This window comes from Salvelinus alpinus, chromosome 37 (genome assembly GCF_045679555.1).
Source record: "Salvelinus alpinus chromosome 37, SLU_Salpinus.1, whole genome shotgun sequence".
Taxonomy (NCBI): Eukaryota; Metazoa; Chordata; class Actinopteri; order Salmoniformes; family Salmonidae; genus Salvelinus; species Salvelinus alpinus.
The window spans coordinates 17,769,024-17,790,723 of record NC_092122.1 but is presented as its reverse complement, the minus strand read 5'-3'; the positions used below and the strand labels follow the sequence as shown (position 1 = coordinate 17,790,723).

Below are 21,700 nucleotides of genomic sequence, written 5' to 3'. Positions count from 1 at the left end.
CCATCTCAGCCACTATCTATCTCCATCTCTCCCACTATCTATCTCCATCTCAGCCACTATCTATCTCCATCTCAGCCACTATCTATCTCCATCTCTCCCACTATCGATCTCCCTCTCAGCCACTATCGATCTCCCTCTCTCCCACTATCTATCTCCATCTCAGCCACTATCTATCTCCATCTCAGCCACTATATATCTCCATCTCAGCCACTATCTATCTCCATCTCAGCCACTATCTATCTCCCTCCACATCTCCCTCTCATCCACTATCTATCTCCCTCTCTCCCACTATCTATCTCCCTCTCTCCCACTATCTATCTCCCTCTCTCCCACTATCTATCTCCCTCTCTCCCACTATCTATCTCCCTCTCTCCCACTATCTATCTCCCTCTCTCCCACTATCTATCTCCCTCTCTCCCACTATCTATCTCCCTCTCAGCCACTATCTATCTCCCTCTCAGCCACTATCTATCTCCCTCTCAGCCACTATCTATCTCCCTCTCAGCCACTATCTATCTCCCTCTCAGCCACTATCTATCTCCCTCTCAGCCACTATCTATCTCCCTCTCAGCCACTATCTATCTCCCTCTCAGCCACTATCTATCTCCCTCTCAGCCACTATCTATCTCCCTCTCAGCCACTATCTATCTCCCTCTCAGCCACTATCTATCTCCCTCTCATCCACTATCTCCCTCAACATCTCCCTATCTCCCTATCTATCTCCCTCAACATCTCCCTATCTATCTCCCTATCTATCTCCCTATATATCTCCCTATCTATCTCCCTCAACATCTCCCTCAACATCTCCCTATCTATCTCCCTTTCTATCTCCCTCAACATCTCCCTATCTATCTCCCTATCTATCTCCCTCAACATCTCCCTATCTATCTCCCTCAACATCTCCCTATCTATCTCCCTCAACATCTCCCTATCTATCTCCCTCTCATCCCCTATCTATCTCCCTCTCATCCCCTATCTATCTCCCTCTCATCCCCTATCTATCTCCCTCTCATCCCCTATCTATCTCCCTCTCATCCCCTATCTATCTCCCTCTCATCCCCTATCTATCTCCCTCTCATCCCCTATCTATCTCCCTCATCCCCTATCTATCTCCCTTTCATCCCCTATCTATCTCCCTCTCATCCCCTATCTATCTCCCTCTCATCCCCTATCTATCTCCCTCTCATCCCCTATCTATCTCCCTCTCATCCCCTATCTATCTCCCTCTCATCCCCTATCTATCTCCCTCTCATCCCCTATATATCTCCCTCTCATCCCCTATCTATCTCCCTCAACATCTTCCTCTCATCCCCCATCTATCTCCCTCTCATCCATCTCCCTCTCATCCCCTATCTATCTTCCTCTCATCCCCTATCTATCTCCCTCTCATCCCCTATCTATCTCCCTCTCATCCCCTATCTATCTCCCTCTCATCCCCTATCTATCTCCCTCTCATCCACTATCTATCTCCCTCTCATCCACTATCTATCTCCCTCAACATCTTCCTCTCATCCCCCATCTATCTCCCTCTCATCCCCTATCTATCTCCCTCTCATCCCCTATCTATCTCCCTGTCATCCACTATCCATCTCCCTCTCATCCACTATCCATCTCCCTGTCATCCACTATCCATCTCCCTGTCATCCACTATCCATCTCCCTGTCATCCACTATCCATCTCCCTGTCATCCACTATCCATCTCCCTCTCATCCACTATCCATCTCCCTCTCATCCACTATCCATCTCTATCTATCTCCCTCTCATCCCCTATTTTTCCACTATCTCATTCAACATCTCCCTCTCATCCCCTATCTATCTCCCTCTCATCCCCTATCTATCTCCCTCTCATCCCCTATCTATCTCCCTCTCATCCCCTATCTATCTCCCTCTCATCCCCTATCTATCTCCCTCAACATCTTCCTCTCATCCCCCATCTATCTCCCTCTCATCCATCTCCCTCTCATCCCCTATCTATCTCCCTCTCATCCCCTATCTATCTCCCTCTCATCCCCTATCTATCTCCCTCTCATCCCCTATCTATCTCCCTCTCATCCCCTATCTATCTCCCTCTCATCCCCTATCTATCTCCCTCTCATCCCCTATCTATCTCCCTCTCATCCCCTATCTATCTCCCTCTCATCCCCTATCTATCTCCCTCTCATCCCCTATCTATCTCCCTCTCATCCCCTATCTATCTCCCTCTCATCCACTATCTATCTCCCTCTCATCCACTATCTATCTCCCTCAACATCTTCCTCTCATCCCCCATCTATCTCCCTCTCATCCCCTATCTATCTCCCTCTCATCCCCTATCTATCTCCCTGTCATCCACTATCCATCTCCCTCTCATCCACTATCCATCTCCCTGTCATCCACTATCCATCTCCCTGTCATCCACTATCCATCTCCCTGTCATCCACTATCCATCTCCCTGTCATCCACTATCCATCTCCCTGTCATCCACTATCCATCTCCCTCTCATCCACTATCCATCTCCCTCTCATCCACTATCCATCTCCCTCTCATCCACTATCCATCTCCCTCTCATCCACTATCCATCTCATCCACTATCTCATTCAACATCTCCCTCTCATTCCCTATCTATCTCATTCAACATCTCCCTCTCATCCACTATCTATATCCCTCAATATCTCCCTCTATCCCATATCTATCTCCCTCCACATCTCCCTCTCATCCACTATCTCTCATTCAATATCTCCCTCTATCCCCTATCCATCTCCCTCCACATCTCCCTCTCATCCACTATCCATCTCCCTCAACATCGCCCTGTCATCCACTATCCATCTCCCTCTCATCCCCTATCCATCTCCCTCTCATCCCCTATCCATATCCCTCTCATCCCCTATCCATATCCCTCTCATCCCCTATCCATATCCCTCTCATCCCCTATCCATATCCCTCTCATCCCCTATCCATCTCCCTCTCATCCCCTATCCATATCCCTCTCATCCCCTATCCATATCCCTCTCATCCCCTATCCATCTCCCTCTCATCCCCTATCCATATCCCTCTCATCCCCTATCCATCTCCCTCTCATCCCCTATCCATCTCCCTCTCATCCCCTATCCATCTCCCTATCTATCTCCCTCTCATCCCCTATCTATCTCCCTCTCATCCTCTATCTATCTTCCTCAACATCTCCCTCTCAGTCCCATTAAAGCACTTAGTCTTTCACCGTCTTTCTCTTGTCTTTCCACTCTCCCTTACACAATCTGCCGCCAAACCAAACAGAGATAATCACAGTTCATTGATCATGGTGTGTGTGTGTGTGTGTGTGTGTGTTTGAGCAGCACGGTCTGTAAACACAACCCCAGTGGATCAGTGATTGATGTTTTTTTTAAATGTTTTATTTAACCTTTATTTAACTAGGCAAGTCAGTTAAGAACAACTTCTTATTTACAATGACGGCCCTTGTTCAGGGGCAGAACGACAGATTTTTACCTTGTCAGCTCAGGGATTCGATCTAGCAACCTTTCGGTTACTGGACCAACGCTCTAATCACTAGGCTACCTGCCATGTCTAGTTGCCTAATAACAGATTGATGAACTTTAAATGGCAAAGTGATTGTGTGTGTGGGTGCACGTGTGTGTGCGTGCGTATGTCTTCGCCTGCTTGAAAGACAAAGGGGAAATGAAGACGCTGAGACACGGATTATATCAAATCACACACACAACCCCTCCACATGTTGTTACATTACAGCCTTATTCTCATTCTTCTTTTTTTTTACCTAAGTTAAATATTACATTGACATAAGTATTCAGACCCTTTACTCAGTACTTTGTTGAAGCACCTTTGGCAGCGATTACAGCCTTAAGTCTTCTTGGTTATGATGCTACAAGCTTGGCACACCTGTATTTGGGGAGTTTCTCCCATTCTTCTCTGCAGATCCCCTCAAGCTCTGTCAGGTTGGATGGGGAGCATCGCTGCACAGCTATTGTCAGGTCTCTCCAGAGATGTTCGATCAGGTTCAAGTCTGGCTGTGTGCTGCCACCACCATGCTTCACAGTGGGATAGTATAGGCCAGCTGATGAGCGGTGTCTGGTTTCCTCCAGATGTGACGCTTGGCATTCAGGCCAAAGAGTTCAATCTTGGTTTCATCAGACCAGATAATCTTGTTTCTCATGGTCAGAGTCCTTTAGGCCTTTTAGCAAATGGGCTGTCATGTGCCTTTTACTGAGGAGTGGCTTCCATCTGGCTACTCTACCATAAAGGACTGATCGGTGGAGTGCTGCAGAGGTGAATGTCCTTCTGGAAGGTTCTCCTATCTCGAGCTCTGTCAGAGTGACCATCAGGTTCTTGGTCATCTCCCTGACCAAGGCCCTTCTCCCTCGATTGTTCAATTTGGGCGGGCAGCCAGCTCTAGGAAGAGTCTTGACGATTCTAAACTTCTTCCATTTAAGAATGATGGAGGCCACTGTGTTCTTGCGGACCTTCAATGCTGGAGACATCTTTTGGTACCCTTCCCTAGATCTGTGCCTTGACACAATCCTGTCTCTGAGCTCTATGGACAATTCCTTCGACCTCATGGCTTGGTTTTTGCTCTGACATGCACTGTCAACTGTGGTACCATATATAGACAGGTGTGTGCCTTCCCAAATCATGCTGAATCAATTGGATTTACCACAGGTGGACTGCAATCAAGTTGAGATATTTCTACAAGAATGATCAATGGAAACAAGATGCACCTGAACTCAATTTCAAGTCTCATAGCAAAGGGTCTGAATACTTATGTAAATAAGGTATTTCTGTTTTTATTTTTAATACATTTGCTACCGTGCGGTAGCAGAGAGAACAGTCTATGACTAGGGTGGCTGGAGTCTTTGACAGTTTTTAGGGCCTTCCTATGACAATGCCTGGTATAGAGGTTCTGGATGGCAGGAAGCTTGGCCCCAGTGATGTACTGGGCCATACACACTACCCTCTGTAGTGCCTTGCGGTCTGAGGCCGAGCAGTTGCCATAACAGGCAATGATGCAACCAGTCAGGATGCTCTCGATGGTGCAGCTGTAGAACCTTTTGAGGATCTGAGGACCCATCCCAAATCTTTTCAGTCTCCTGAGGGGGAATAGGTTTTGTTGTGCCCTCTTCACGCCGTGCCCTCTTATCTGCATACCATGCTTCTACATCCACTCAACCTCTCAATGTCACATATATCTACATCTAATCTATAGTATGCACAGGCAGACAGGCAAGTCTGCCTTATCAACACTCTGCCGTGTGTCTGTCTGTTTGAGATAGGGAGCGTGTGTGTGTTCACACGTTTGTGTGTAACTGTTATCTCCAATACTTCCAGTTATAACCAGTGTCTCATCTGGACGGTAGATCACTGGAGCTGGAGAGAGAGACTGGCAGCACAACAGGAGATAGAAGACACAGATTTATCAGGGAAATGTCTCAAGAAAGGCATCAAAGGTCTACATACATGTGTGCGATTGAGCACACACGCAAGGTCTCAATATCCCTGATAACCAGCCCATGCTATCTGTGCATCACCAGTGTGTTTGGAGAGAGAGAAGCCATCAGTCTGACAAATTAACCAGAGGGGAGGGAGAGAGAAAAGGACGGAACGAGAGATGTCATCTATTTTGTGAAGTGCACCAGTCCCTCCTGCAGCAAAGCAACCCCACAACATGATGCTGCCACCCCCATACTTCACGGTTGGGATGGTGTTCTTCGGCTTGCAAGCCTCCCCCTTTTTCCTCCAAACATAACGATGGTCATTATGGCCAAACAGTTCTATTTCTGTTTCATCAGACCAGAGGACATTTCTCAAAAAAGTATGATCTTTGTCCCCATGTACAGTTGTAAACCGTAGTCTGGCTTTTTTATGACGGTTTTGGAGTAGTGGCTTCTTCCTTGCTGAGTGGCCTTTCAGGTTATGTCGATATAGGACTTGTTTTACTGTGGATAGAGATACTTTTGTACCTGTTTCCTCCAGCATCTTCACAAGGTCCTTTGCTGTTGTTCTGGGATTGATTTGCACTTTTTGCACCAAAGTACGTTCATCTACAGGAGACAGAACGCATCTCCTTCCTGAGCAGTATGACGGCTGCGTGGTCCCATGGTGGTCCCATCCTTGCATACTATTGTTTGTACAGATGAACGTGGTACCTTCAGGCGTTTGGAAATTGCTCCCAAGGATGAACCAGACTTGTGGAGGTCTACAATTTATTTTCTGAGGTCTTGGCTGATTTCCACATGATGTCAAGCAAAGAGCCACTGAGCTGAGTTTGAAGGTAGGCCTTGAAATACATCCACAGGCACACCTCCAATTGACTCAAATTATGTCAATTAGCCTATCGGAAGCTTCTAAAGCCCTTACATAATTCTCTAGAATTTTACAAGCTGCTTAAAGGCACAGTCAACTTAGTGTGTGTAAACTTCTGACCCACTGGAATTGTGATACAGTGAATTATAAGTGAAATAATCTGTCTGTAAACAATTGTTGGAATAATTACATGTCATGCACAATGTAGATGCCCTAACCGACTTGCCAAAACTATAGTTTGTTAACAAGAAATGTGTGGAGTGGTTGAAAAATGAGTTTTAATGACTCTAACCTAAGTGTATGTAAACTTCCGACTTCAACTGTATCTGTGTGTGTATATCTGCGTGTGTAGAAGCAACATGCCCAGTGGGGTGTCATCACAGGGTGGTGTCTAGTACTGTGTGATTGTCTGGTAAACAACAACACCCCTACCCCTGTCTCCCCAACCATGAGGTGTGTCATGTGTTCACTTTATCACCACACACACACACACACACACACACACACACACACACACACACACACACACACACACACACACACACACACACACACACACACACACACACACACACACACACACACACACACACACACACACACACACACACACACACACACACACACACACACACACACGGCTTAGCAGTGAAGTCAGACATTTAGCCAGTGGGGTGTAGAAACAGCGGTACGGCCTCAAGTCTTCAGATCATTGAGATGATAACACCCCTGACAAAGACTTACAGACAGACACACACCACAAATCTCCCCTCTTTATCTTCTCATCCCTTTGTCACATCCCTCCTTTTTTCTGCTCCTGTCTTCTCCCGTCAGAGATCAAGAGTTTTTGGGAATCTAACATGGCCAGATGGCAGAACAGATCAGAAAGGAGAATAAAGAACGACAAGAACACAAGGTATTCACATCGTGACATGAGCCAATACCCTTTTCTGACATGGTGATGATCTTGGAAGTCGGACAAAATCACCCTAGACACCGATCTAATGTCTGTTTTTCTGTTCCCTCCCCTATGGTTACAATTCGAATTTAGGGAGGGTAAGCTGATCCTAGATCTGTCCCCAAGAGCACCAGTTTTTATTTATTTCGAATTTTTTATTTAACCTTTATTTAACTAGGCAAGTCAGTTAAGAACAAATTCTTATTTACAATGACGGCCTACACCGGTCAAACCCGGACGACACTGGGCCAATTGTGCGCTGCCCTATGGGACTCCCAATCACGGCCGGTTGTGATACAGCCAGTGTTTAAGCTCTATTGACTACACAGACTGTATTACACAACAAATGAGCCAGAGGGAGCAATGATATGAAAATAAATAAAGTTTCAAGAATGAATCATGGAATCTAATACTCTAGCTTGTTATTAGGCTGGTGCATATTCTGCTCTTTAATTGTGTATTTCACTCTGAGAACACATAGCAGTAGCAGGGAATGCCTGCTAAATATAAATATGCAAATGTAAACATTTAAAATAGACAATGTGTGCATGTTGGGGTCGGGGGGGGGGGGGTCAATGTGTGTTTGTGAGTGAGGTAGATATTGAAATCTGCTGCAGCAACCGTAAACTCCTGCCTTCAACTCAACTCCTGCCAGGCGCCAAGTATTCCTTCACACTACAATGATGTGTGTGTGTGTGTGTGTGTGTGTGTGTGTGTGTGTGTGTGTGTGTGTGTGTGTGTGTGTGTGTGTGTGTGTGTGTGTGATACTAGCATCACACTGCAATGGAAAAATGAGGAGAGAGAAAGAGAGATGAGAGAGAGAGATACAGAGAGAGCAAAAGAGAGATACAAAGATAGATAGAAATACAAAGAGAGAGAGAGAAAGAGAGATACAAAGAGAGAGATGAGAGTGAAAGAATGTGAAAGAAAAAGAGAGAGATGAGAGAGATACAAGGAGATAGAGATACAAAGAGAGAGAGAGATACAGAGAGATACAAAGAGAGGGAGAAAGCAAGAGAGAGGTTGTCATGGCGACATGATACATTGAATAAAAACATCACTGTACTAGAATTGCATATTCTTCCAATGTGAAAGACCTATTACCTTCTGCTAAGATCACTTTAGAGGTCACAGCTATTTGTGGTCCCACATCCCTACACAGCTTCACTCAACCAAATACACCATTCACCTTGTGTGTGTGTGTGTGTGTGTGGGGCGCGGGGGAGGTTTACATTATGTGGCTCACCTGTGGGCGGATGACTCTGTCAATGCTCTTCAGGGCAGTGTCTGGGGAAGGGGGAGAGCAGTCTGGAGTAGGCCCCGTTGGTGAGGAGCTGTTCCTATGGTTACACAGCTCCGGCTCAGTCACAGTCACCTGGGGAGAGTGGCCTTGAAAGAGAGACAGAGAGAGAGAGACAGAGAGAGGGGGGGGGGGGGGGTGGAGAGAGAGAGGCAAGAGAAGGGGGGTAGATTTAATTAAGCCTGGATCAAACGAAGAGCAATCCAAACAGAGAGACAGAACAGCAGGTATCCATGGAGGGTCAAGGCTGCAATGCATTTCCACTGGAGTTCGTTCAGATGTGAACCTCACATGTGGCAGCTGCCATGTGTGCTCAAATGGCCAACCTTACACTGAGCACACCTTTCTTTCTGTCTTAAATGTCTCACACACACACACACACACACACACACACACACACACACACACACACACACACACACACACACACACACACACACACACACACACACACACACACACACACACACACACACACACCTCTGAAGGAGTGAGAGAGGAAAGAGTGGCCTGACGAGGACTCAGATGTCAGAGTTGATTTCCCCAGTGTGTGATCAGTTAGGGAGAAAATAAGAAACTGAGAGGGAGGAGAGGAAAGAGAGGGAGGGGAAACGAGTGCAGAGGGTGGACAGAATCTAATTTCTCACCCACATTAAAGGGAAAAACCATCCATTTCAATCACCAGCCAACAAGAGAGACGTACACACACTCCCCACAAGTGTGTGTGTGTGTATGTGTGTCCGTGCACGTGTAGTCTATCCGTCAGTCCTTGTCGTGCTACACAAACGTACAGACGCTCAAATATTTGTCCAATTAGACCTTGACACAGACATGGGGAATCACACAGAGGTATCCTTCTCAAGAGGACCAGGGGGACATATTATCTCCCGGGTCAAAACAAAAATGTGGCCTAATTAAGTACGTGTAGTAATTAGTAGCATTCTGTTTTTTCCCATGCAAAAGTGATTGCTTTTGATAAAAACACTTCTCTGCCTTTCCAATGAAAAATGATTAGGAAAAAAATGTATACAGTACCTGTCAAGAGTTTGGACACACCTGCTCATTCCAGGGTTTTTCTTTATTTTTACAATTTTCTACATTGTAGAATAATAGTGAAGACATCAAAACTATGAAATAACACATATGGAATCATGTGTGTAAAGCTGTCATGAAGGCAAAGGGTGGCTACTTTGAAGAATCTAAAATCTAAAATATATTTTGATTAGTTAAACACCTTTTTGATTACTACATGATTCCATATGTGTTATTTCATAGCTTTGATGTCTTCACTATTATTCTTAAATGTATAAAATAGTAAAATAAAGAAGAACCCTTGAATGAGTAGGCGTCCAAACTTTTGACTGGTCCTGGAGAGCTACAGTCCTGTAGGTTTTAACTCAAACGCTGTTCCTGGAGAGATACAGTCCTGTAGGTTTTAACTCCAACCCTGTTCCTGGAGAGCTACAGTCCTGTAGGTTTTAACTCCAACCCTGCTCCTGGAGAGCTACAGTCCTGAAGGTATTCACTCCAACCCTGTTCCTGGAAAGCTACAGTCCTGTAGGTTTTAACTCAAACGCTGTTCCTGGAGAGATACAGTCCTGTAGGTTTTAACTCCAACCCTGTTCCTGGAGAGCTACAGTCCTGTAGGTTTTAACTCCAACGCTGTTCCTGGAGAGATACAGTCCTGTAGGTTTTAACTCCAACGCTGTTCCTGGAGAGATACAGTCCTGTAGGTTTTAACTCCAACCCTGTTCCTGTAGAGCTACAGTCCTGTAGGTTTTAACTCCAACCCTGTTCCTGTAGAGTTACAGTCCTGTAGGTTTTAACTCCAACCCTGTTCCTTTAGAGCTACAGTCCTGTAGGTTTTAACTCCAACCCTGTTCCTGTAGAGATACAGTCCTGTAGGTTTTAACTCCAACCCTGTTCCTGTAGAGATACAGTCCTGTAGGTTTTAACTCCAACCCTGCTCCTGGAGAGCTACAGTCCTGAAGGTATTCACTCCAACCCTGTTCCTGGAGAGCTACAGTCCTGTAGGTTTTAACTCCAACCCTGTTCCTGGAGAGCTACAGTCCTGTAGGTTTTAACTCCAACCCTGTTCCTGTAGAGATACAGTCCTGTAGGTTTTAACTCCAACCCTGTTCCTGTAGAGATACAGTCCTGTAGGTTTTAACTCCAACCCTGTTCCTGTAGAGATACAGTCCTGTAGGTTTTAACTCCAACCCTGTTCCTGGAGAGCTACAGTCCTGTAGGTTTTAACTCCAACCCTGTTCCTGGAGAGCTACAGTCCTGTAGGTTTTAACTCAAACGCTGTTCCTGGAGAGATACAGTCCTGTAGGTTTTAACTCCAACCCTGTTCCTGGAGAGATACAGTCCTGTAGGTTTTAACTCCAACCCTGTTCCTGGAGAGATACAGTCCTGTAGGTTTTAACTCCAACCCTGTTCCTGGAGAGCTACAGTCCTGTAGGTTTTAACTCAAACGCTGTTCCTAGAGAGATACAGTCCTGTAGGTTTTAACTCCAACGCTGTTCCTGTAGAGATACAGTCCTGTAGGTTTTAACTCCAACCCTGTTCCTGGAGAGCTACAGTCCTGTAGGTTTTAACTCCAACGCTGTTCCTGTAGAGATACAGTCCTGTAGGTTTTAACTCAAACGCTGTTCCTGGAGAGATACAGTCCTGTAGGTTTTAACTCCAACGCTGTTCCTGTAGAGATACAGTCCTGTAGGTTTTAACTCCAACCCTGTTCCTGGAGAGTTACTGTCCTGTAGGTTTTAACTCCAACCCTGTTCCTGTAGAGATACAGTCCTGTAGGTTTTAACTCCAACCCTGTTCCTGGAGAGCTACAGTCCTGTAGGTTTTAACTCAAACGCTGTTCCTGGAGAGATACAGTCCTGTAGGTTTTAACTCCAACCCTGTTCCTGGAGAGCTACAGTCCTGTAGGTTTTAACTCCAACCCTGCTCCTGGAGAGCTACAGTCCTGAAGGTATTCACTCCAACCCTGTTCCTGGAAAGCTACAGTCCTGTAGGTTTTAACTCCAACCCTGCTCCTGGAGAGCTACAGTCCTGAAGGTATTCACTCCAACCCTGTTCCTGGAGAGCTACAGTCCTGTAGGTTTTAACTCCAACCCTGTTCCTGGAGAGCTACAGTCCTGTAGGTTTTAACTCCAACGCTGTTCCTGGAGAGCTACAGTCCTGTAGGTTTTAACTCCAACCCTGTTCCTGGAGAGATACAGTCCTGTAGGTTTTAACTCCAACCCTGTTCCTGTAGAGATACAGTCCTGTAGGTTTTAACTCCAACCCTGTTCCTGTAGAGATACAGTCCTGTAGGTTTTAACTCCAACCCTGTTCCTGTAGAGATACAGTCCTGTAGGTTTTAACTCCAACCCTGTTCCTGGAGAGCTACAGTCCTGTAGGTTTTAACTCCAACCCTGTTCCTGGAGAGATACAGTCCTGTAGGTTTTAACTCCAACCCTGTTCCTGGAGAGCTACAGTCCTGTAGGTTTTAACTCAAACGCTGTTCCTGGAGAGATACAGTCCTGTAGGTTTTAACTCCAACCCTGTTCCTGGAGAGATACAGTCCTGTAGGTTTTAACTCCAACGCTGTTCCTGTAGAGATACAGTCCTGTAGGTTTTAACTCCAACCCTGTTCCTGGAGAGATACAGTCCTGTAGGTTTTAACTCCAACCCTGTTCCTGGAGAGATACAGTCCTGTAGGTTTTAACTCCAACCCTGTTCCTGGAGAGATACAGTCCTGTAGGTTTTAACTCAAACATGTTCCTGTAGAGATACAGTCCTGTAGGTTTTAACTCCAACCCTGTTCCTGGAGAGCTACAGTCCTGTAGGTTTTAACTCCAACCCTGTTCCTGGAGAGCTACAGTCCTGTAGGTATTTACTCCAACCCTGTTCCTGGAGAGCTACAGTCCTGTAGGTTTTAACTCCAACCCTGTTCCTGGAAAGCTACAGTCCTGTAGGTTTTAACTCCAACCCTGCTCCTGGAGAGCTACAGTCCTGAAGGTATTCACTCCAACCCTGTTCCTGGAGAGCTACAGTCCTGTAGGTTTTAACTCCAACCCTGTTCCTGGAGAGCTACAGTCCTGTAGGTTTTAACTCCAACCCTGCTCCTGGAGAGCTACAGTCCTGTAGGTTTTAACTCCAACCCTGTTCCTGGAGAGCTACCTGTTCCTGGAGAGCTACCCAGTTGTAACTGACCTGAATCAGGTCAGTTACAACTGGGGTTGGAGCGAAAACCTCCATCAACAGGGTTGTAGAGCCATGTCCTAACGTATTGCACAAGTTGACTGCAGGCATTTACTTAAAAAGTAACAACAAATATATAACATCAAATCAAATTGTATTGGTCACATACATATATTTAGCAGATGTTATTGCGGGTGTAGTGAAATGCTTATTACTAAAATATAAACTCAGCAAAAAAAGAAACATCCTCTCACTGTCAACTGCGTTTATTTTCAGCAAACTTACCATGTGTAAGTATTTGTATGAACATAACAAGATTCAACAACTGAGACATAAACTGAACAAGTTCCACAGACATGTAACTAACAGAAATTGAATAATGTGTCCCTGAACAAAGAGGGGGTCAAAATCAAAAGTAACAGTCAGTATCTGGTGTGGCCACCAGCTGCATTAAGTACTGCAGTGCATCTCCTCCTCATGGTTATTTGGATTTTTACGAATTATCTTTGTAAGACAGGGATCTGAAAAAGAGGCGTTTCTTTTTTTGCTGAGTTTATATTGAAATGTATAAAACAATTATAAGAAATTGTTTCAATAGTATTGACGGTATAGAAAAAGTCACATCTGGACATCGAAGCCAGTTCCACTGCGTTTTTCTGTTGATCCCCCTCTAATCAGGGACTGATGGAGAACAGGGACACCAGGTAGGTGCAATTAATGTATCAGATAGAACAGAAAACCAGTAGGTTCTGGACCTCATATGGTAAGATGTTGAATACCCCTCGTACATACAGTATACCAAACCTATCTGGGAGGAAGAAAGTGTTTGTATGAGAAGATAGGTAGAGAGACAGAGGGAGAGAGACATAGAGAGAGGGGGGGGGGGGGGGGCGATCAGAGGGATAAATATAAACAGATATAATATTTTCTATTTTCTTGTAGAGTAAATAAGCCTGTCAGCACTGATGCTTGACGTGGGGGTGTGTGTGTGGGTGTCACAAAGACAGTCTGAGGGAGGGAGGTAGTTGATGGGAGATGTAGCGAGATGTAGAGAAAGAGCGGGCTATATAAGATAGAGAGATACAGCAGAGAGAGGAGAGGGAGGGAGGAAGAAAGTGTTTGTATGAGAGAGAAGATAGGTAGAGAGACAGAAAGGGGGAGACAGAGAGAGACAGCGAGACAGAGAGAGACAGCGATAGATAGAGAAATAGAAAGAAAGAGAGAGAGAGAGAGAGAGAGAGAGAGAGAGAGAGAGAGAGAGAGAGAGAGAGAGAGAGAGAGAGAGAGAGAATGGCGATCAGAGGTATAAATATAGACAGATATGGTATTTTCCTGTAGAGTAAATAAGCCTGTCAGCTCTGATGATTGATGAGAGGGTGTGTGTGTGTGTTACAAAGACAGTCTGTGTGTTAGCAGCACAGACAGACCAGTCGGTATTCATACGCCAGACCAGCTGTACAGCTAGTTACTGCAGGCATGCAGTACAGCAGGGTTCCCGAATTTGGCCCGCGGGTGATTTTATTTGCCCCCAAAATGTAACTTGTTAGACATAAAAGACTGTAAAAAGACCAGCAAATCAGCTCATAGTGATTTTAATTTAGGAAATCTGTTACAAAGTATTCCCACGCATTATAGGGAGATATATGTGATAGTATACAAATATAATCAAGTTTTGAAATGATTATGTTTTCGTCAAATATTATATCTGTTTGGCCTTCTTGCAGTCAATTTGCAGTCTACAAATGATTTGTAATTATATTCCGGCCCCTCGACCATCCACTCAAGAAAGAATATGCCCGCGGCTGAATGTAGTTGATGATCCCTGCTGTACAGTATGTACTGGTGGGATATTATCCTGGGGCTATATAGGGTGTGTGTGTGTGTGTATGTACAGTATGTACTGGTGGGATATTATCCTGGGGCTATATAGGATGTGTGTGTGTGTGTGTATGTACATTATGTACTGGTGGGATATTATCCTGGGGCTATATAGGATGTGTGTGTGTGTATGTACATTATGTACTGGTGGGATATTATCCTGGGGCTATATAGGGTGTGTGTGTGTGTACAGTATGTGTGTGTTTGTTTGGGTTTATGCGTGTGTGTACAGCTCACATGCTCCCAATGCCATACCCCATTAACCAATTACAGTTAAGCTCCCACTAACGTGTCGCAGAATGCACCAATTACAGGTCTGCCTCTCAACGCTACATCTCATACAGGATTTTCCTTCAGTGTTGAATGTGCAACAAAACAACATGCTATAGTACACACACACACACACACACACACACACACACACACACACACACACACACACACACACACACACACACACACACACACACACACACACACACACACACACACACACACACACACACACACACACACACACACACACACACACACACACACACACACACACACACACGAGAGAATAGGCTTGAGAACCTCCAACCGGACAGGGGGAGCCCAGATACTTCACACCCAGGGAAAGAGCATCCAAACTGGACTTCCAGAGAGCGAAACCCCCTCTCTCTGGAACTATCCTAACACAGTTTGACATGACACAGCAAAACAAAAGCTTGCACCACAACTGGGCACCTGACAAAACGCTAACACACACACACACTCTCTTTTCTCTGTCTTTATCGGTGTGTCCACACTTGAACTTTAACCTATGAAAGTTCTCAGATCTGAAAAAGTGTTTAGGAACATGAAATCATGTGCAATTCTAACAGCCCATAATTTGGAGGGGGTGATTCTAGTCATTTGATGTTCAGCTGTCTGTGGATCAAAAGGCCCAGAACTTTCACAACTTTCAGCTCGATGGCACTATCAGAGCAATCTAAAACCATTTCAGAGATGTGCTATCTTGCCCTAGTGATACCGCACCATAGCAATCTAAAACCATTTCAGAGATGTGCTATCTTGCCCTAGTGATACCGCACCATAGCAATCTAAAACCATTTCAGAGATGCGGTATCACTAGGGCAAGATAGCACACCAGAGCAATCTAAAACCATTTCAGAGATGTGCTATTATCTTGGCCTTTTTCATATCACAGATTAGTGGTTCTCAGACGGATTTGGAAGTTTTCTTGTGAGTCACCTAGTAAACAAAAACAAAGTTTCAAGCCAGGATCTGCCACTGAAGGAATAAGCCTTGAGCTAAAAGTTTGCAACTTTATTCCAACAATTTTGATGTAAAAAAATAATAATAATTGAACAATTGCTGGAGACCCAAAGGGTGTGTATGGTTTTGTTCCAGCCTTGCACTAATTAACAACAACTGCTTCAACTTATGATCAAACAGCTGACTGTCATAAATCCTTCAACTCCGATCCAAGTATACCTTAGGTACTTCAAGGTTGAGTTGATATTTTTTGCTCAGTAGAAGCATAGTTATTAGCATAGTAATATTGTATAGGCTGTGTTCAAACCTAGTCTGCCCTCTTGATATGAAAAGCATATTGTACCATCTGTCTCCTACCGTTTGGTCTCATGATAATTTGACTGTGTTCAGCCTTGCCATACTAATAAGAATATCCATCTTGGTAGTATTCCACAACCCCAGCCTCTGACTCTAGAGAGATATGGTGTTGACTGTATGCATGAACACAGGTGGTTGGTCAATTACATGTGAATATTCATGAGCAGTTCACCACTCCTCATTAATGATTCAAACAAAATGGCTGCCAACAAGTGGCGGGGAAAATCTCAGAGCGCGGGAGGGAGGGAGGAGTGAAAGTGTGTGTGTGTGTAATGTTTGTGTGTGTGTGTGTGTGTGTATGCCTCACAATTCCTCCCACACCCCACCCCTCCTTGCTCCCCTTGCCCATACTCAATGGGGCATGACTGTTCTAATGGCAGAGCCTGGAGAGTTAGTTGTGCTTCTTATTTCGTGTTATTTCGTGTTGTCGTTGGTTAGCACAATTACCCAAATGTCACCTCCAGAGCTTCATCACAGGGGGAAATGGACTGGAACAGAACGACATCTTGGCTTTAGCCTCAGGGAAAGAAGGGAAGGAGGATAAAGGAGGGGGGAGAAGAGAAGAGTGGAAGCATTGGATCGGAGGAAGGGAGGAGTAGATGCTGTGGGAGGGTCAATTGAAAATTTGTGTGTGTGTGTGTGTGTGTGTGTGTGTGTGTGTGTGTGTGTGTGTGTGTGTGTGTGTGTGCGTGTGTGTGTGTGTGTGTGTGCGTGTGTGTGTGTGTGTGCACGCCTTTCTGCGTATATTTGGTGAGTGTGTGTATGTGTGTGGCTGCAGTAGCCCATGTGTTTACCCTTGGAGTCGATAGCCATTACCGCTAACCACTTAGCGGTGATAGCTAGCTGTCTGTCTCCTGCGCTGTACGTGATTGCAGGCCTCTAAGCCTCATCGTCACTATATTAAGACACCCTGCTTTCAAAAGACCCATAATATCCCTGTCTGTGGGCTTCTTTATACGCTGTTAGATTATACAGTATATAAGAGTCCCTTACTATTCTAGCTGTTTGCTAAATGTAACTGCATGGGGACAGATTGCTACTGTGCTGTGTCTTCCCCCCATTGACGTTTCCTGTCGTGCTGAAGAGGTTTAATTATGCAGTATGTGTAGCCTATGTGTCTCTGCAGCACACACAGAGACACAGTGGCTGTGAACGAGCCGTTTGAGGTGACCTTACATTGTGAAGGAGAGAGAGAGAGAGAGAGAGAGAGAGAGAGAGAGAGAGAGAGAGAGAGAGAGAGAGAGAGAGAGAGAGAGAGAGAGAGAGAGAGAGAGAGAGAGAGAGAGAGAGAGAGAGAGAGAGAGAGAGAGAGAGAGAGAGAGAGAGAGAAAGAGGGAAAGAGAGAGAGGGAAAGAGAGAGAGAGAGAGAAAGAGGGAAAGAGAGAGAGGGAAAGAGAGAGAGGGAAAGAGAGATTGAAGAGTACATTTAAGTAGATACACTGACAGGGGAAACTGCAAGGCTAAGACATAATGCATACTGTGAGACAGAAGGGTTATTTTTGGTGGATGCTACTGACTTAGTCATCATCTCTGAGGACAAGTTAGTAGTTCCTATGTCCTCCCTAAGTCGTCCCTAAGTCCCTATGCCCCAGCCAGGTAGGTCTGCAGTAACAGGCAGTAAGGAGGTAGATTTGAGATGTAAAAAGTATTCTCTGTTCATTAAGACCACAGAGGTTTAGAGCCTCCTTAGAGCTGCTGCTGCTTCTGCCAGCTAACTACATCATAGGACAGGTATCTTTCCTTTAAAGCTGCTGCTGCTTGTTGCGCTGCCAGCTAACTCTACATCATAGGACAGGTATCTTTCCTTTAAATCTGCTGCTGCCTGTTGCGCTGCCAACTAACTCTACATCATAGGACAGGTATCTTTCCTTTAAAGCTGCTGCTGCTTGTTGCGCTGCCAGCTAACTCTACATCATAGGACAGGTATCTTTCCTTTAAAGCTGCTGCTGCCTGTTGCGCTGCCAACTAACTCTACATCATAGGACAGGTATCTTTCCTTTAAATCTGCTGCTGCCTGTTGCGCTGCCAACTAACTCTACATCATAGGACAGGTATCTTTCCTTTAAAGCTGCTGCTGCCTGTTGCGCTGCCAACTAACTCTACAGCATAGGACAGATGTCTTTCCTTTAAATCTGCTGCTGCCTGTTGCGCTGCCAACTAACTCTACATCATAGGACAGGTATCTTTCCTTTAAAGCTGCTGCTGCCAACTAACTCTACAGCATAGGACAGGTGTCTTTCCTTTAAAGCTGCTGCTGCCTGTTGCGCTGCCAGCTAACTACATCATAGGACAGGTATCTTTCCTTTAAATCTGCTGCTGCCAACTAACTCTACAGCATAGGACAGGTGTCTTTCCTTTAAAGCTGCTGCTGCCTGTTGCGCTGCCAGCTAACTCTACATCATAGGACAGATGTCTTTCCTTTAAATCTGCTGCTGCCTGTTGCGCTGCCAGCTAACTCTACATCATAGGACAGATGTCTTTCCTTTAAAGCTGCTGCTGCTGCCTGTTGCGCTGCCAGCTAACTCTACATCATAGGACAGGTGTCTTTCCTTTAAAGCTGCTGCCTGTTGCGCTGCCAGCTAACTCTACATCATAGGACAGATGTCTTTCCTTTAAATCTGCTGCTGCCTGTTGCGCTGCCAGCTAACTCTACAGCATAGGACAGCATGTGACTGGGCTAGGGTTGAATACTGGGAACCGGGTTACAGAGATTTACTGAGATTTCCTGCCCAAACTCCACTCCCTTTTCCCAGGATAAATAACTGTGAGAAACCGGTATATTACAATACATTATTTATATGAACAGTATGACATGAAATGGAACTATTAAATGATATTCAATGTCTAAATCTGTCTTCTCTGCAGCCTTCTCTCTGCTATCTGCATGATCAATCATCAACGCTCAGAGTGGGGACAGACAGTACGGAGCGCAGTTTACAATGCATGTTTCATCTCATCATGGTAACTCTTTATCTTGTGACAGATAGGCCTACATTTCCTTAACATAGTCTATGCTACAGTAATATAAAGACTGAATGCATGTCTAATTTACACATCTCCACTTGGCTTTCGGAGGTCACCTTATTTTTAAATTTGTAAAGAATTTTTGTTTGGTTTTAAACAGCCTATCACTCAAATATCATTGCTTTAAATCAGAGTGCATATGAGCACTCTCTCTCTCTCCAATTACATTCAAATTGCATCAAAAATAGATCATCCTGTTCAAGGATCTACTAGAAAATCTACGGCAAGATCTAAAAATGGTTGTCTAGCAATGATCAACAACCAATTTGACAGAGCTTGAAGAATTTTGAAAAGAATAATAGGCAAATATTGCAAAATCCAGGTGTGGAAAGCTCTTATAGACTTACCCAGAAAGGCTTACAGCTGTAATTGTGCTCCCGAGTGGCGCAGTGGTCTAAGACTCTGCATCACAGTGCACACTGCAGTACCTGGTTCAAATCCAGACTGCATCACATCCGGCCGTGATTGGGCATCCCATAGGGTGGCGCACAATTGGCCCAGTGTTGGGTTTGGGTTTGGACGGGGTAGGCCGTCATTGTAAATAAGAATTTGTTCTTAACTGACTTGCCTAGTTAAATAAAAAATAAAATCGCTTCTACAAAGTATTGACACAGGGGTGTGAATACTTATGTATATTTCTGTATTTCATTTTCAATACATTTGCAAAGCATGTTTTACATTTCAAAACATGTTTTCACTTTGTGGGGTATTGTGTGTCTAGCATATTTTTAATACATTTTAAATTCAGGCTGTAACACAATGTGGAATAGAGTTCAATCTTGGTTTCATCAGACCAGAGAATTTCTCATGGTCTGAGAGTCTTTAGGTGCCTTTTGGCAAACTCCAAGTGGGCTGGCATGTGCCTTTTACTGAGGAGTGGCTTCGGTCTGGCCACTCTACCAAAAAGGCATGATTGGTGGAGAGCTGCAGAGAAGGGAGAACCTTCCAGAAGGACAACCATCTCCACAGAGGGTCTCTGGAGCTCTGTCAGAGTGACCATCGGGTTCTTGGTCACCTCCCTGAGCAAGGCCCTTCTCCACTGATTGGTTAGTTTGGCCGGGCGGCCAGCTCTAGGAAGAGTCTTGGTGGTTCCAAACTTCTTCCATTTAAGAATGATGGAGGCCACTGTGTCCTTGGGGACCTTCAATGCTGCAGAAATATTTTGGTACCCTTCCCCAGACCTGTGCCTCGACACAATCCTTTCTCTGAGCTCTACGGACAATTCCTTCGACCTCCTTCGACCTCATAGCTTGGTTTTTATGCTCTGACATGCACTGTCAACTGTGGGACTTTATATAGATAGGTGTGTGACTTTCCAAATCATGTCCAATCGATTGAATTGACCACAGGTGGACTCCAATCAAATTGTAGAAACATCTCAAAGGATGATCAATGGAAACAGGATGCACCTGATCTCAATTTCGGGTCTCATAGCAAAGGGTCTGAATACTTATGTAAATAAGGTATCTGTTTATGTTTCAAACATTTGCAAACATTTCTAAAAACCTGTTTTCAATGTAATACATTTTAGAATAAGGCTGTAACGTAACAAAATGTGGAAAAAGTCAAGGGTCTGAGTACTTTCCGAATGCACTGTAGCTAGCTACAACTATGGGCTTTGTTCTTCTGTCGTGCGTAATGTGCGGTAGCCTATACTGTATATCATAGGCTATGTTTTGGATAACGGCACAATCATTTGGGTTTTTTGGTGCTTGGGTTCATAAAATGTCTTTAATGTAGGGCTCATAAAATGTATTTAATGTATGGCTCATAAAATGGCTTTAATGTATGGCTCATAAAATGTCTTTAATGTATGGCTTATCAGGCTCAGGTAGCATCAGGCTTGAATTTCCATGCTGATCAAAGCTCTAATCAATTCCAGACATATTGATGTGCTTTATACGCTTTGTGTGTAATGTTCAGCCCCAGACTGGGCTCTTCTCCTTGTTCCATGTCTCTCTCGCACGCTTTCGGTCGCTCCTTCTCTCTATCTCTCGCTTTCTCTCCATGTCTCTCTCACACTCTCTCTGTCTCTTGTTTCTTTTCTCTCTCCAGAAAAGAGAGCGTGTGAGTGGCTCACAGTCATGTCTCATTACAGATCTGAGTGATTGGGCTAAATGCAGGAATCCCTGATTCCCCCCAGCCCTCCTCTGATTAGTTTAGTTAGCACTTATCCGGAGCTGACCCCCGGAGAAATCTCACCTCTGAAGTCTGTGTGTGTATGAAGGAGTGACTCAGAGTGACTGTCCATGTAGACTGACACGAAGAAGCTCCACACACACCAGAGATGTATACAACTAGATGTAAGTTTCCTTCACCCATTAGAAGTCAATCACACAGCAAAATCCAACCAAAAAACAAACCTAACTCTCACCACGACTAATTCAACCACAGTTACCATGACAACCCACCGCTGACTCACCACCTTTTTACTGGGAGTG

The 21,700-nt window shown here is 44.9% G+C and overlaps 1 protein-coding gene across 4 annotated transcripts in view; it reads right to left on the bottom strand.

Annotated features, from left to right (window-relative positions):
* LOC139565959 (ankyrin repeat and sterile alpha motif domain-containing protein 1B-like) overlaps window positions 1–21,700 on the bottom strand; it is a 388,198-nt gene that overhangs the window by 158,691 nt on the left and 207,807 nt on the right. For all 4 annotated transcript variants that reach the window (XM_071386670.1, XM_071386669.1, XM_071386672.1 and 1 more), the window contains exon 13: window positions 8,493–8,635. In XM_071386670.1, the coding sequence (XP_071242771.1) occupies window positions 8,493–8,635 (143 nt within the window). The remainder of the gene's footprint in view (window positions 1–8,492; window positions 8,636–21,700) is intronic.